Genomic DNA, 10,947 nt, shown 5'->3' on the forward strand with positions numbered 1-10,947 from the left:
TAAACAACTGATTATCAGAAGTGTGAGATGCTCAAGAATATACTCCGGTGTCCTGTTATATTTTAGATAGCAAGGAGTTTATTAAAATTCACCGAAACAATCTGCAAATTTCATTAAAATTTAATAAACGATCATCTTGTCTTTATTTTTAGTTAGCACATACCGTAAACACTTAAAGCTGTCAGCTAATGATAGTTATATAAGAGCAGATGCTGCTGGTGCAATAAGCTGTAGTTTTACGTCCAGTGGATGATGATCTGATTAGTCGACTAATCGCAAAAATAATCGGTGACTAGTCGACTATCAAAATAATCGTTTGTGGCAGCCCTAGTTACCAATATATATTATAGGCATGGAAGAGAGAAACTGTGGAAAAGGTGGCTTAAGTATTCTTCTTTAGATGAGATCCAAAACAACTCATTTGTGACAAAATAGTCAGCTGAGAACCATTACAGGCTAACCGTTGAGCTACTCGCTAAGCTCTTACTCAGCTTTAAGTCAATCCACTGTTAACACATTCTTGCTGGCAGCTGCTTTAAAGAATGCCATCTGCATTAAATGTTGCCCCCCTTCCAGTAAAATGACTCTCCACTAACTGAGTATCACTCTTCCCCTAAAATGCTGCAGGAGTGTAACTCCTCTGGAGGCAGATCAATCACAGTTTCCCCTAAAACTGAACTCACTGTGCGTCTGACCTTTCACAAAGCTTTGTGTGACATTCAATGTGAATGAGGAGAAATTCACAGCGTAATATTTGAGTTTCCGCAACTTTACTGTGCTGACATTAGTGGACTGTCAGGGAAGTTGAGAAAGTCTGGCAGCTGTCTTGCCCTCTTTTGGTTGGCACATGTAGATCAGCTTGCTTTGCAGATAAGAGCAGCAGTCTTTTAATCTGGTGGAAACCTAAAGTTTATAAACCAAAGCGTGTGATTATATGGTAGCTGTTTCAAACATGCAGAATGACCGGAAATTTCCCTTCACTTGGGTTACTGCCGTTCATATTCTTCGCATACAACTCAGTGTGGAGCTCTCAAATATGAAGGTGCTTATATGCACAAAGGTGAGGAAAGGTAAACAAGCCATTTCCACATGTAAACCTCTGACAACGTCATGACAATCAGTTTACGGCACTGCCCTCTCTGTCACCACATGATGGCAGATTCTGCAGATCGGATGGGTCCTCACTACAGAAACGCTCTTTCATGTTGTTGGTGAGAGTAGGTGTCTGAGCAAAACATGTCAGACACATGACACTGCTTCTCTTCCCTTTTAAAAACAAAACAAAAAAAACATGGACTTTGTACTGTTGGTCTGTTGAGGTAAAGACTGATTCGGACGTGGGCTTTCTCACCACCAATCTGCTTCTGTAAAGGTCTCAAAGCCATATAATCTACATGATCACCACCCATACAAGATAATCACTTGCAACAATATACAGAAGCTGTAATTAATCTTTCATTTTCACCATTTTGGAAGCTTCATCTCAGCCAAACCTACACTTTAGCACAGAAAATGAGTCAAAACAGTATTTCAAAAAGACAAACAGAAAACAAACAGGACCTGCCTGAACTTCCTCAAGAAAAATGGCAACGGTATCGGGCAGGGAAAGGTGGACGCTGTGCGGGAGCAGCTGAGAAAAGTCAGATGTAAGGAAAAAGGCTCTAGTAAGAAGTGGAGGGCATGGGGCAAAGTACCGGGATATAAATAAACCAGGAGTAGTATTTTTTAGTAATAACACGTGAAAACAGAAGGCATTTTTAAAGCATAATCACATGACCTACAGGTACATAATCAATCTGATTTATGTTCAGTTCCTGAAAATGAAACAACAAAATGGCAAAGAGTCTCAGAATTAGCTGCAGACTGCATTTTATCCTGTTGCATAATTAAGCCTCCACTGCTGGGCCGCTTGAAACAATGTCATCAATTACACATTATTAATTAACATTCCTAACTGAGGCGTTACAACAGTTAGGAATGGGAGAGTTGAGAGCCAACTGCTCCAACTGATGGAAATCGATTTGTCCCGGGGCAGCTTCATCACTTTATTTGGCGAAGACCGCCGAGCATAGACACTAACCATTCCAAGCTGGAGGAAAATCATTGTCATCTCACAACTCCACCCCCACAATGCTTTGTTCCACTTTTTGTGATGCACTCTAATTCAAAACAGAACAATGAAACTTGGAACAGATTCCTAAGCGAGACAGCGGTCGTTCACCCAACGGGAAGAGGACAAGCTGGGTGTGTTTTAGAGCTGGGCGATATATCGAGTTTTTAAAAAATATCGATATATTTTTATACGAGATATAAGATGTGACAATATCCTTTATATCGATATAGTCTATGTTACGTTATAATTATACTTGCGGAGCCGCAAGTTTGCCTCTCTTTCGTCCACTTTCGTCTTTACGCAACGTTACTCGGCCTCGCCTCTCCTTCACTGAACACAACTCCCCCTCCTCCCCCATCGCTTCACCTGCAGGAAGCGACAAGATGGACACGGCAAATCCGTTAACGAGTTACTGCGCATCGCCCCGTGCGTGGGGCTGGACGGCGTCAACGTGTTAGCTAGCTAACCACGCTAACGAGCTAACCACGCTAACGCCATGCAGCCCAGAGGTGCTGCACGGACTAAAATCCTTTCCTTTTCTCAAAAGTTGACAGCGCGCCTTATGTATGAATTCTGGTTGTGCTTGATGGCCGCGCACCGATTTTATGTGGAACACGGCGCTCAGCAATCTGTCAAAAAATGTTTTAGTACGACTTTGGTAAGCTACGGAGCTGCAGCGCTTGATGGATTGTCGGAGCATTACGGCTGAGCCTCGCGGAGTGATACGTACTGTGCTTCAACGTAATATTACCTTACTGTGTATAAGGACCATAAATGGCACCTGTTAAGAGACGTGGTTGCGAAGCGGATTTCAAACTCCAGGTTGTCAGTCACGCAGTACAAGTTGGGAACAGAGCAGCTGTGAAATCTGTCCTTGTTATAGTGCTCGTCTTTTAGTTTACATTTTGACTGCACATTTGTGAGCTTTTTGTTATGCACAAAAACAACATTGTTTTCTTTTATTTATGGAGCATTATTATTTAATAAATGCTCATAATTTATTTTTGAGTAAATTTTATGTACATCTGCTCTATGTTAATAAAAGTGCCTGTGTGACATCTGGGACACAGCTTTGACTAAGAACTCTCTTTTTGTTCTTACTTTATGGCTTTAAAAAAAAAATATCGAGATATATATCTTATATCGCCATCCAGCTAAAAAATATCGAGATATGAATTTTGGGTCATATCGCCCAGCCCTAGTGTGTTTCATTAAAAACTTTTCCTTTTTTACAATCCGTTTCTATCTGAGACTTACAAGAGTTATGAGTTACAAGTTAACATGACACTTTAAGAGATGTGCATAAAAATGATGCCACCGGCAGCCCAACTCGTTTTTCCCCACAACCTCTCCTCACAAAGGTTTTGAGGTCTGTGAAAAATGAGCACGTGAAACAGATAAAATGTTATATTTGTTTCATAAATAGCAACATGCACTTGCAGCCACGAGCAGCAACAAAGGAGGAAAAGTGAAAAACTGAAGTACTGACATATGAACTTTAACCAAAAGGTCAACATCTACTCTGTATGCTTGTAACAGGGCACAGCATCTCTTACAGTTTCAGGTCAGACCTCGGGGCAGGGGAAAAAAAAAAATAAAAAAAATTTTAAATTTAAAAAAAAAAAAAAAAGGCTTTTAAACAACATTTCTAAGCATCAGAAAGCGTCACCCCATGTAGCCGAATGAGCTCAACTAGTTTTTCATCAGTTGAATATGCCCCATGTCATGTGCAGGACCAAGAATCTTTGAACTGGAATTTTAACTAAACCTATTGAGCCTGGGTTTAGAGGGGCGGCATTTGATATTAGATCAATGTAACACTATCCATGTTGCTGTAATGCTAATTGTGATGGACCTATGTCAGCACACAGTACTGCTACAATGTTAGAGCAGAGCGAGTGCACACAAAGACAATATATCAGAATATCATGAGTCAACACTGAATGAAGTTGATGTTTCAACATTGACGACTCAGAACAGACCTTAAAGTAGACAGAGCAGAAGGTAGCTATCGTTCAGCTGACTTGGTCAGCTGTGTCATTGCTGACACACAAACAGCTTACGTGCCTACTATCATTTCCACAGGTGTTTGTCATGTAGGTGTGTGTCTCCCGTCTGTCCACACCACCTTCTTGACACGTCCTGTCCTGTTGCCACAATCTACACAATCACTGATGTCACCTTCGTTCACTCAGTCTCACGCACGTGCACAGCAAGAAATCGGCACTTTATGATGACGCACACTGCGATCCGCTCATTATATTCAGCCTTGTTTAATGCTGCTAAGACAAAAAATCTCCAGCAAATATGACTTGCTTCATCAGTATCTGGACTAAAGGCAATAAAAATCAGGACTCTTCTCCTCAAACACACACACCCTACTGCTCTAACTATGTCATGCACAATAAGCACATTAATAAACAGAGACCAACACACGTGTGTGTGTGTGTGTGTGTGTGTGTGTGTGTGTGTGTGTGTGTGTACACGCCATCCAGGTTATTCTTGGCTCAGACATCACCTCTCCAGCAGTACTGTCTGCGTCGAAAAGACCAGCAACATTTCAGCTCAAGGTCTGCAAAGGCCATTCGACAGACCCTAAAGTAGACCACGTGTACATTAGAAGCCCACTGTGTAAGCAAGTGAGGCGTCTGCATTAACAAGGTTGGGAAGACTGGGAAAACTGCTCATGGTGAGTATGCTAACCATCTCTCGACAGAAAGGAGAATTTTTTTTTTTTTTTTAAAGCCACATTTGGGGAGGTGGCTGCATAACACCTACTGTCTGTGTTGCAACTTATTCGAGAGCCCGTTATCGTCCAGTCAAAAGCAGAGACACATTCTGTGGCTGAACAGGAGTTTAAGGGATGGTGAAAAGACAACTATTCAGTATGGACTTGATCCAGTGTGAGTGCCCCATTACTGACAAAGACAGAAATTAGCTCCCATCTACACCCGTTTTTATTTGCCCTCTACTCCTCGAATCCAAACTTCCTCAAAAACATAACTCGGAAAAAAAAAATTAAATACTGCTTTGTGTTTGTACTACTGAATACTTAGTCACAACATGCTTTATTTGGGCAGTGATGACGAAAGAGGTGTTCTACACAGTGTTGAGTATGACCACACTGCTCCAGAATGAAACAACAATGCTTAGTGTGAGGGCACACTTCCAGATACAAAGTCGCTAGCTGTAGAAATCTATTAGTGCTAGATTTTAAGTACAAATAAATAAATGAAAATTTCTTGTAGGCATTTGTTTACTCTCTTACCTGTCCCCGTCCATATCCATGGTAATATGGATGCCAAAGAGGCTGTTGACAGCAGGAGAGGGTGGGTTGGGGCCCTCGCTGAGAGGATTCACACCATCTTTTTCTGGCACCACACCGGCAGTGTGCTGAGGTAGGGCATCAGTATTCGGTCCGCTATCATCTGGCTGGTTACTGAAGACGGGGGGAAGGCCTACTGTGGCTCCTCCGTGAGCCCCCTGGAGCTGGATATGTCCTCCTGGGTGTCTGGGACTTGGCACACCCGGAGAAGTGTTGGTTATACTGGGCACTGTGGAAGGCACATTATGGCCACCGCTGTGAGAGGTAGTGGTGGTGGAAGGTGCAGGAGCAATGCCTAACCCTCCTGAAGGCTGAGTCTGACCAGCGGCCTGACAGGGGGCTACCATAGATGGTGCGCCACCAGCTTGCAGCGATAGGCCCTGGGCTGAAGCTGCTTCTCCACCTGGCACCACTGATCCAGGACCAGTAGGGGTCATTACAGGTGGGGACACTTGTCTAGTTGGGGGTCCTACAGCAATGGAAGTCACAGGAAGGTTCTGAGCGCTCGAGCCAAAGTGGGGCTGATGAGTTGAGTAAGGAAACTGCTGGGCCTGTGGGGCAGCAGGCATGGAAGTATTCTGCTGCATTGTAGATTGGTGCACACCATTGAAGCTGTTAGAGGGGAAGGTCTGAGCAGCTACAGGCAACATATTAACCTGAGCCTGATATGATTGCTGTGATGATGAAGTTGTGTACCCCGTGGGTTGGAAGGCACTTGCTCCGCTTCCTATCTGAGAAGCCAAGCTGTAGCCTTGCTGCCAAGACTCTGAAGGGTGTGGGTGGGCGGGGTTTCCAACAGAGGCAGAGTAGCCGCTCTCCGTGGTGGTGTCCAAAGTCTGAGAACTGCTAGTGAAGACAGAATTACCAGTGGCTCCTAATCCACTGTCCCGGTCTAAACTGAGGTCATGAGTCAAAGTGGACTTTATACTGTCACTCCGATTAATATTTGAATCTGAATCTCTCTCATAGTACTCAGTACATGTCCACCTGCCCCGTCTGAAGGGCTCTCCAGTACCATGGTCAAGTTTGATAACTCTGAAACGGGAAGTAAAGTTGGTGCTCACGGGAGCTGTCTGAGCAGCAGTGCTAGATACAGTGGAACCAGGGACCGCAGTGGTGGCTGAGCCTGAAACAAAGGGCTGAGCTGTAGCTGACATGCCCACACTTCCTCCAACACTATGTGGGGTAGCACGCCCAGAGACCATACTGATATTATGAGAGAGCCCCCCGTTGACAGGCCCCGTGTTAGGCAGCTGGCCCTCCTGAGACTCCCCGGCATTGCTTAAGGTTTCCTCGGATGAGCTCCTGTCACACACCCCCAGTTCACCCCGAGAGCCGTCAAATATTTCCGACGACACATCCTCCGTCCGGGATTCGTCCGGATCGTCCAAGCTCTCGGCGTCGTCAGGGATGGTGTTCGCCGCCACCTGAGCCTGCGTTACACTCGTGATCTGGAAACAACTTTTCTTCTTCGCCTGCATTTTCGACATGTTGACTAACTGCGTCAAGTTCTGTCAGCTCCCAGATGAAACCAAGAGCTGTGCTTACTGCTCTTGCTAAGTGTTCACAGATAAAGGATTTGACACAGGCATGTACCGTCACAGTACATTTCCATACCGTTCCTCTTTCTTCTCCCTCCTGTCCGAGGAAAAAAAACGTGTCACAACCGAGGCCAGACCACGACAGGAGTCCCGCAACGTTTCCGCGGTGTCCGGTCGCAGCAGACGGGCCGAAGCTCTTCTCCTCCTCCCGGCCTCTCTCTCCCTCTCACACACGGTCCCTCACACACATACACACACGGTCGGCCTTCCTTGTGTCCCGGCAGCGGAGTTGTAAACAGGCCCTTGTCAAAGTTCTTGCTGAGCAGCTGCCACCGGTACTTTAGTCTGAGGCGGGCCCGGTGTCTCAGACCACTCTCCTCTCTCAGCTATATATGTACTTCTGAGCAGTTAGCCAAGTTATCTGATGTTAGCTACTTTTCCCTACCTCGGCACCAGCATGTGCGACATCATGATGTAAACAACTCCTCGGCTTGTCAAAAAATAATATATAATCCAGCAGTGTGGGAAGAAAACGTCCCAAAGTCGGCGAAGTTTGGCTCTCGCCGTGGGGACAGCTCACTTTTGCCAGCAGCTACTAGCAACTAGCTGACAGATAACCACTTTACTACGGCGGCTGTGAGCTAACGGGCAGCTAACTCCTGCCCGCCGCTCTCCTTACGCGACAAGATGGCAAGCCGAAGTGCATCCTGGGTATGGAGGTCAAACTACTTTTCGGATATCTTAAAAGTGAATTTCACAAATTAAAGGCACATTTTTAAATATATCAAATCTTTCAATTTAAACCTGCCAAAAATAAAAAAAACTATAGTTTATTTTACGTTAAAACCTTTTACATTAAAAACGACTCCGTTCATTGCCGTCGTCAGTTCCGGTTGACGTCACACACGCAGTGGAAGCGGAACGATTCCGCCAGTGTTTCGTTTATAGATTGAACTGTTTTGAGTTTTTTTGTGTTTTCAAACTGATTTTAAATCCACCTTTTGTGTATTGCCATGTATTACAGCGTTTCATATTCGACAGCGCCCCCATAAATCTTCTTAGTTAAAAAAGCAACAGTTTATTTTTAGCTGTACGCCTTTAAACTGACCTCTTTTACAAGAATCGGTTTCTATACGGGAATAATGCGTGACACATGTACTTTTGATCCATACCTAATATTTTATAGAGTCGTGGCAGTGAGTCATGACGGGTAATTGTTTATGGATGAATCATTTAATTAATCTTAGAGCGCCTATCATAATCATTCAAAGCTTGCTTAAGTAACTCAGCTTAGTGCTGTGTATTAATATCTGTGACTAAAAGTTACTACAACTTAAAAGTGAAAAACAGATCATACACATGAGAAGATCTCACATTAGGCTGTTGCTGCTGGAAAACGTTGACATGAAGCTTTTATCACACAGTCCCAATTCTAAAGAAAGTAAGGGTGCTATGTAAATAGAAACTCAATGTAATCATTTTCTAATCTCAAAATCCATATAATGTAATATTTAATATAACTATTTCATAGAAAATATGAGCGAATTGTGAATTCAAGGGGAGCAAAACATCTCAAAAAATTTTGGATGGTGCAACAAAAAGCTGGAAAAGAAAGTGATATTTGAGAGACACAACTGGAGGAACATGCTGTAGGTTAGGGTATCTGGCAACATAATATAAAAAGAGCAACTTACAGATGCAGACTTCACAAATCTGCAAACATCCTCCTCCACAAATTTGGACACAATTTCAGAAACACTGTGAACACTGTGTTTGTTATGCTATCCACAAACGAGGTTAAAGCTCTATCATGCAAAAAAGAAGGAAAACTGTTGAATCAAAATTTTTAATTCATTTTAGTAAACATGGACGTTCCATCCTCCTGACTAAAGAGAAGAGGGACCATCAAGCTCATTATTTTATCATTAGTCCTTTAAAAAGCCTGTGTCTCTGATGGTATAGGAGTGCGTTAGTGCCTACGGCATTGACAACTCGCACATCTGGAAAGGCCCCATCAATCCTGAAAGGCTTATACAGGTTCTACAGCAACATATGCTCCGATCCAAGTCCATCAGCTGGTCTCCTTGGGCTTATGGACTGCTGTTAAAAGGTGATAACGGTGATAAACATGGCCCTGTCAAACCTTTTTGACACGTATTGCTGCCATCAAATTCAAAATGACCTTATTGTTTCCTTAAAGTTTTGGAAGTTTCAACATTGGATGTGTCTTTTTCATTGGATTTATGAGAATTGAAAATCACTGTGTTCTGTTTTACATTTTACACACTGTCCTAATTTTGGGGGGATTGTGGTTGTAATTTTTTTAAAATATTAATTTACCACCATTAACGTCTAGCTGATAATTACACTCAGTCTTAAAGTTTTATCCCTCACTGAAATCTGTGAGCTCACACATCCTAACAGAAAATACGGGTCCAGATCAGTTGTGTCATTTGTCAAAACAATTAATTCCAATACATCACAGTTGTTGGAAGACTGCCAATTGTCATTCCCAGTTGTGTCCATGAGACAGGAAATGATTCACTTGGCTCATGGGCAGGTTGACCAGAGGTCAAATTATATGACAGAGTGTTTGTGAGAAACAAATAATTAGTGTTTTTGTTTTTTTGTCTGTGTGTGTTTTTGTTTTTTGTTTTTTTGTTGGGGGTGGAGCTGGGGGGGTTGAGGGGGGTTGCAATAGTCAACATGTGGAAGAATGTACACATGGCCAAGCAGCGTGGCAGGGACCAGGAAACCGGTGATCCCTGTTTCAATCCAGCGGTTCAGTGTGGACAATGGAGGACTATAAATACCTCGGAGTACATATAGACAATAAACTGGGCTCTGTTAAAAACACCTCTGCACTTGGGGCGGCTGAGGTCTTTCAACATTTGTCGGTCAATGCTGTCAGAGTCTATTGTGGCCAGTGCCATCCTCTATGCTGCTGCATGCTGGGGCAGCAGGTTGAGGGTCTCAGATGCCAACAGACTCAATAAACTGATCCTCGAGGCCAGTAATGTTTGGGGATGGAGCTGGACTCCCTTAAGGTGGTGTTGTAGAGGCGGATGTTGTCCAAGATAAGGGCAATACCTTATAATACCTGCTAGACAATACCTCCCACCCACTCCACGACATGCTGGCCAGTCACAGGAGCGCGTTCAGTGAGAGACTGAGATTACCCAAATGCACCACTGAACAACACAGGAAATCATTCCTGCCTGTGTCTCTCTCTCTCCATACAATTCCTTCATCTTGTTGTACAGTACACAAGTACATTAGTTACACCCTTTTGCACATCCTCTATAGTGAAAATAACAAATAACAAGTTTTATAGTTTACAGTGAAATGTCAATCATATCATATATTTAATCGCTGTAATATTGTGGATATTTATAATTACATTCATTTAAATATATTATATCATTTAACTTTGCAATAAATTGTATTATTTAATTTAGTTCAGACTGTTACTGTTCTTATTGTCTTGGAGTTTCCTTAAGGATTAATAAGGTATTTTTCTTCTGATTCTTGCACACAGGATGAAGCGGCTTTTGCACAATTTCAAACTAATTTATTTATTTATTAACCTTTATTTAACCAGGAAGATCCCATTGAGATTAAAAACCTCTTTTTCAAGGGAGACCTGGCCAAGATAGGCAGCAGATCATAACTAACGATTCGTTTTCATACAATATCTGCAAAAATGGTGCTCACTCTGTGCCCCAGGGCAGCTGTGGCTACAACTGTAGCTGCCTCCACCAGTGTGTGAATGTGAGAGTGAATGAATAGTGGAATTGTAAAGCGCTTTGATGGCCCCGAAAAGTGCTATATAAATGCAATCCATTATTATTATTATTATTATTATTATTATTATTATTATTATTATTATGAATATGTTCACACAGTATTTGTTTTTTGTTAAATTCAGTGCACACAGGGTTAAGCTGTTTGTCTTTTGAGTTAGAGAT

The 10,947-nt window shown here is 42.8% G+C and overlaps 1 protein-coding gene across 1 annotated transcript in view; it reads right to left on the reverse strand.

Moving 5' to 3' along the window:
* The window catches only part of tsc22d2 (TSC22 domain family 2), a 31,131-nt gene extending 23,459 nt beyond the window's left edge, over positions 1-7,672 (reverse strand). The window contains exon 1 of the mRNA XM_080882652.1: positions 5,382-7,672. Within this exon, the coding sequence (XP_080738778.1) occupies positions 5,382-6,928 (1,547 nt within the window). The 5' untranslated portion in view covers positions 6,929-7,672. The remainder of the gene's footprint in view (positions 1-5,381) is intronic.
* Between the last annotated feature and the right edge of the window lie 3,275 nt (positions 7,673-10,947).

Source organism: Rhamphochromis sp. 'chilingali' (assembly GCF_963969265.1).
Source record: "Rhamphochromis sp. 'chilingali' genome assembly, chromosome: 5".
Taxonomy (NCBI): Eukaryota; Metazoa; Chordata; class Actinopteri; order Cichliformes; family Cichlidae; genus Rhamphochromis; species Rhamphochromis sp. 'chilingali'.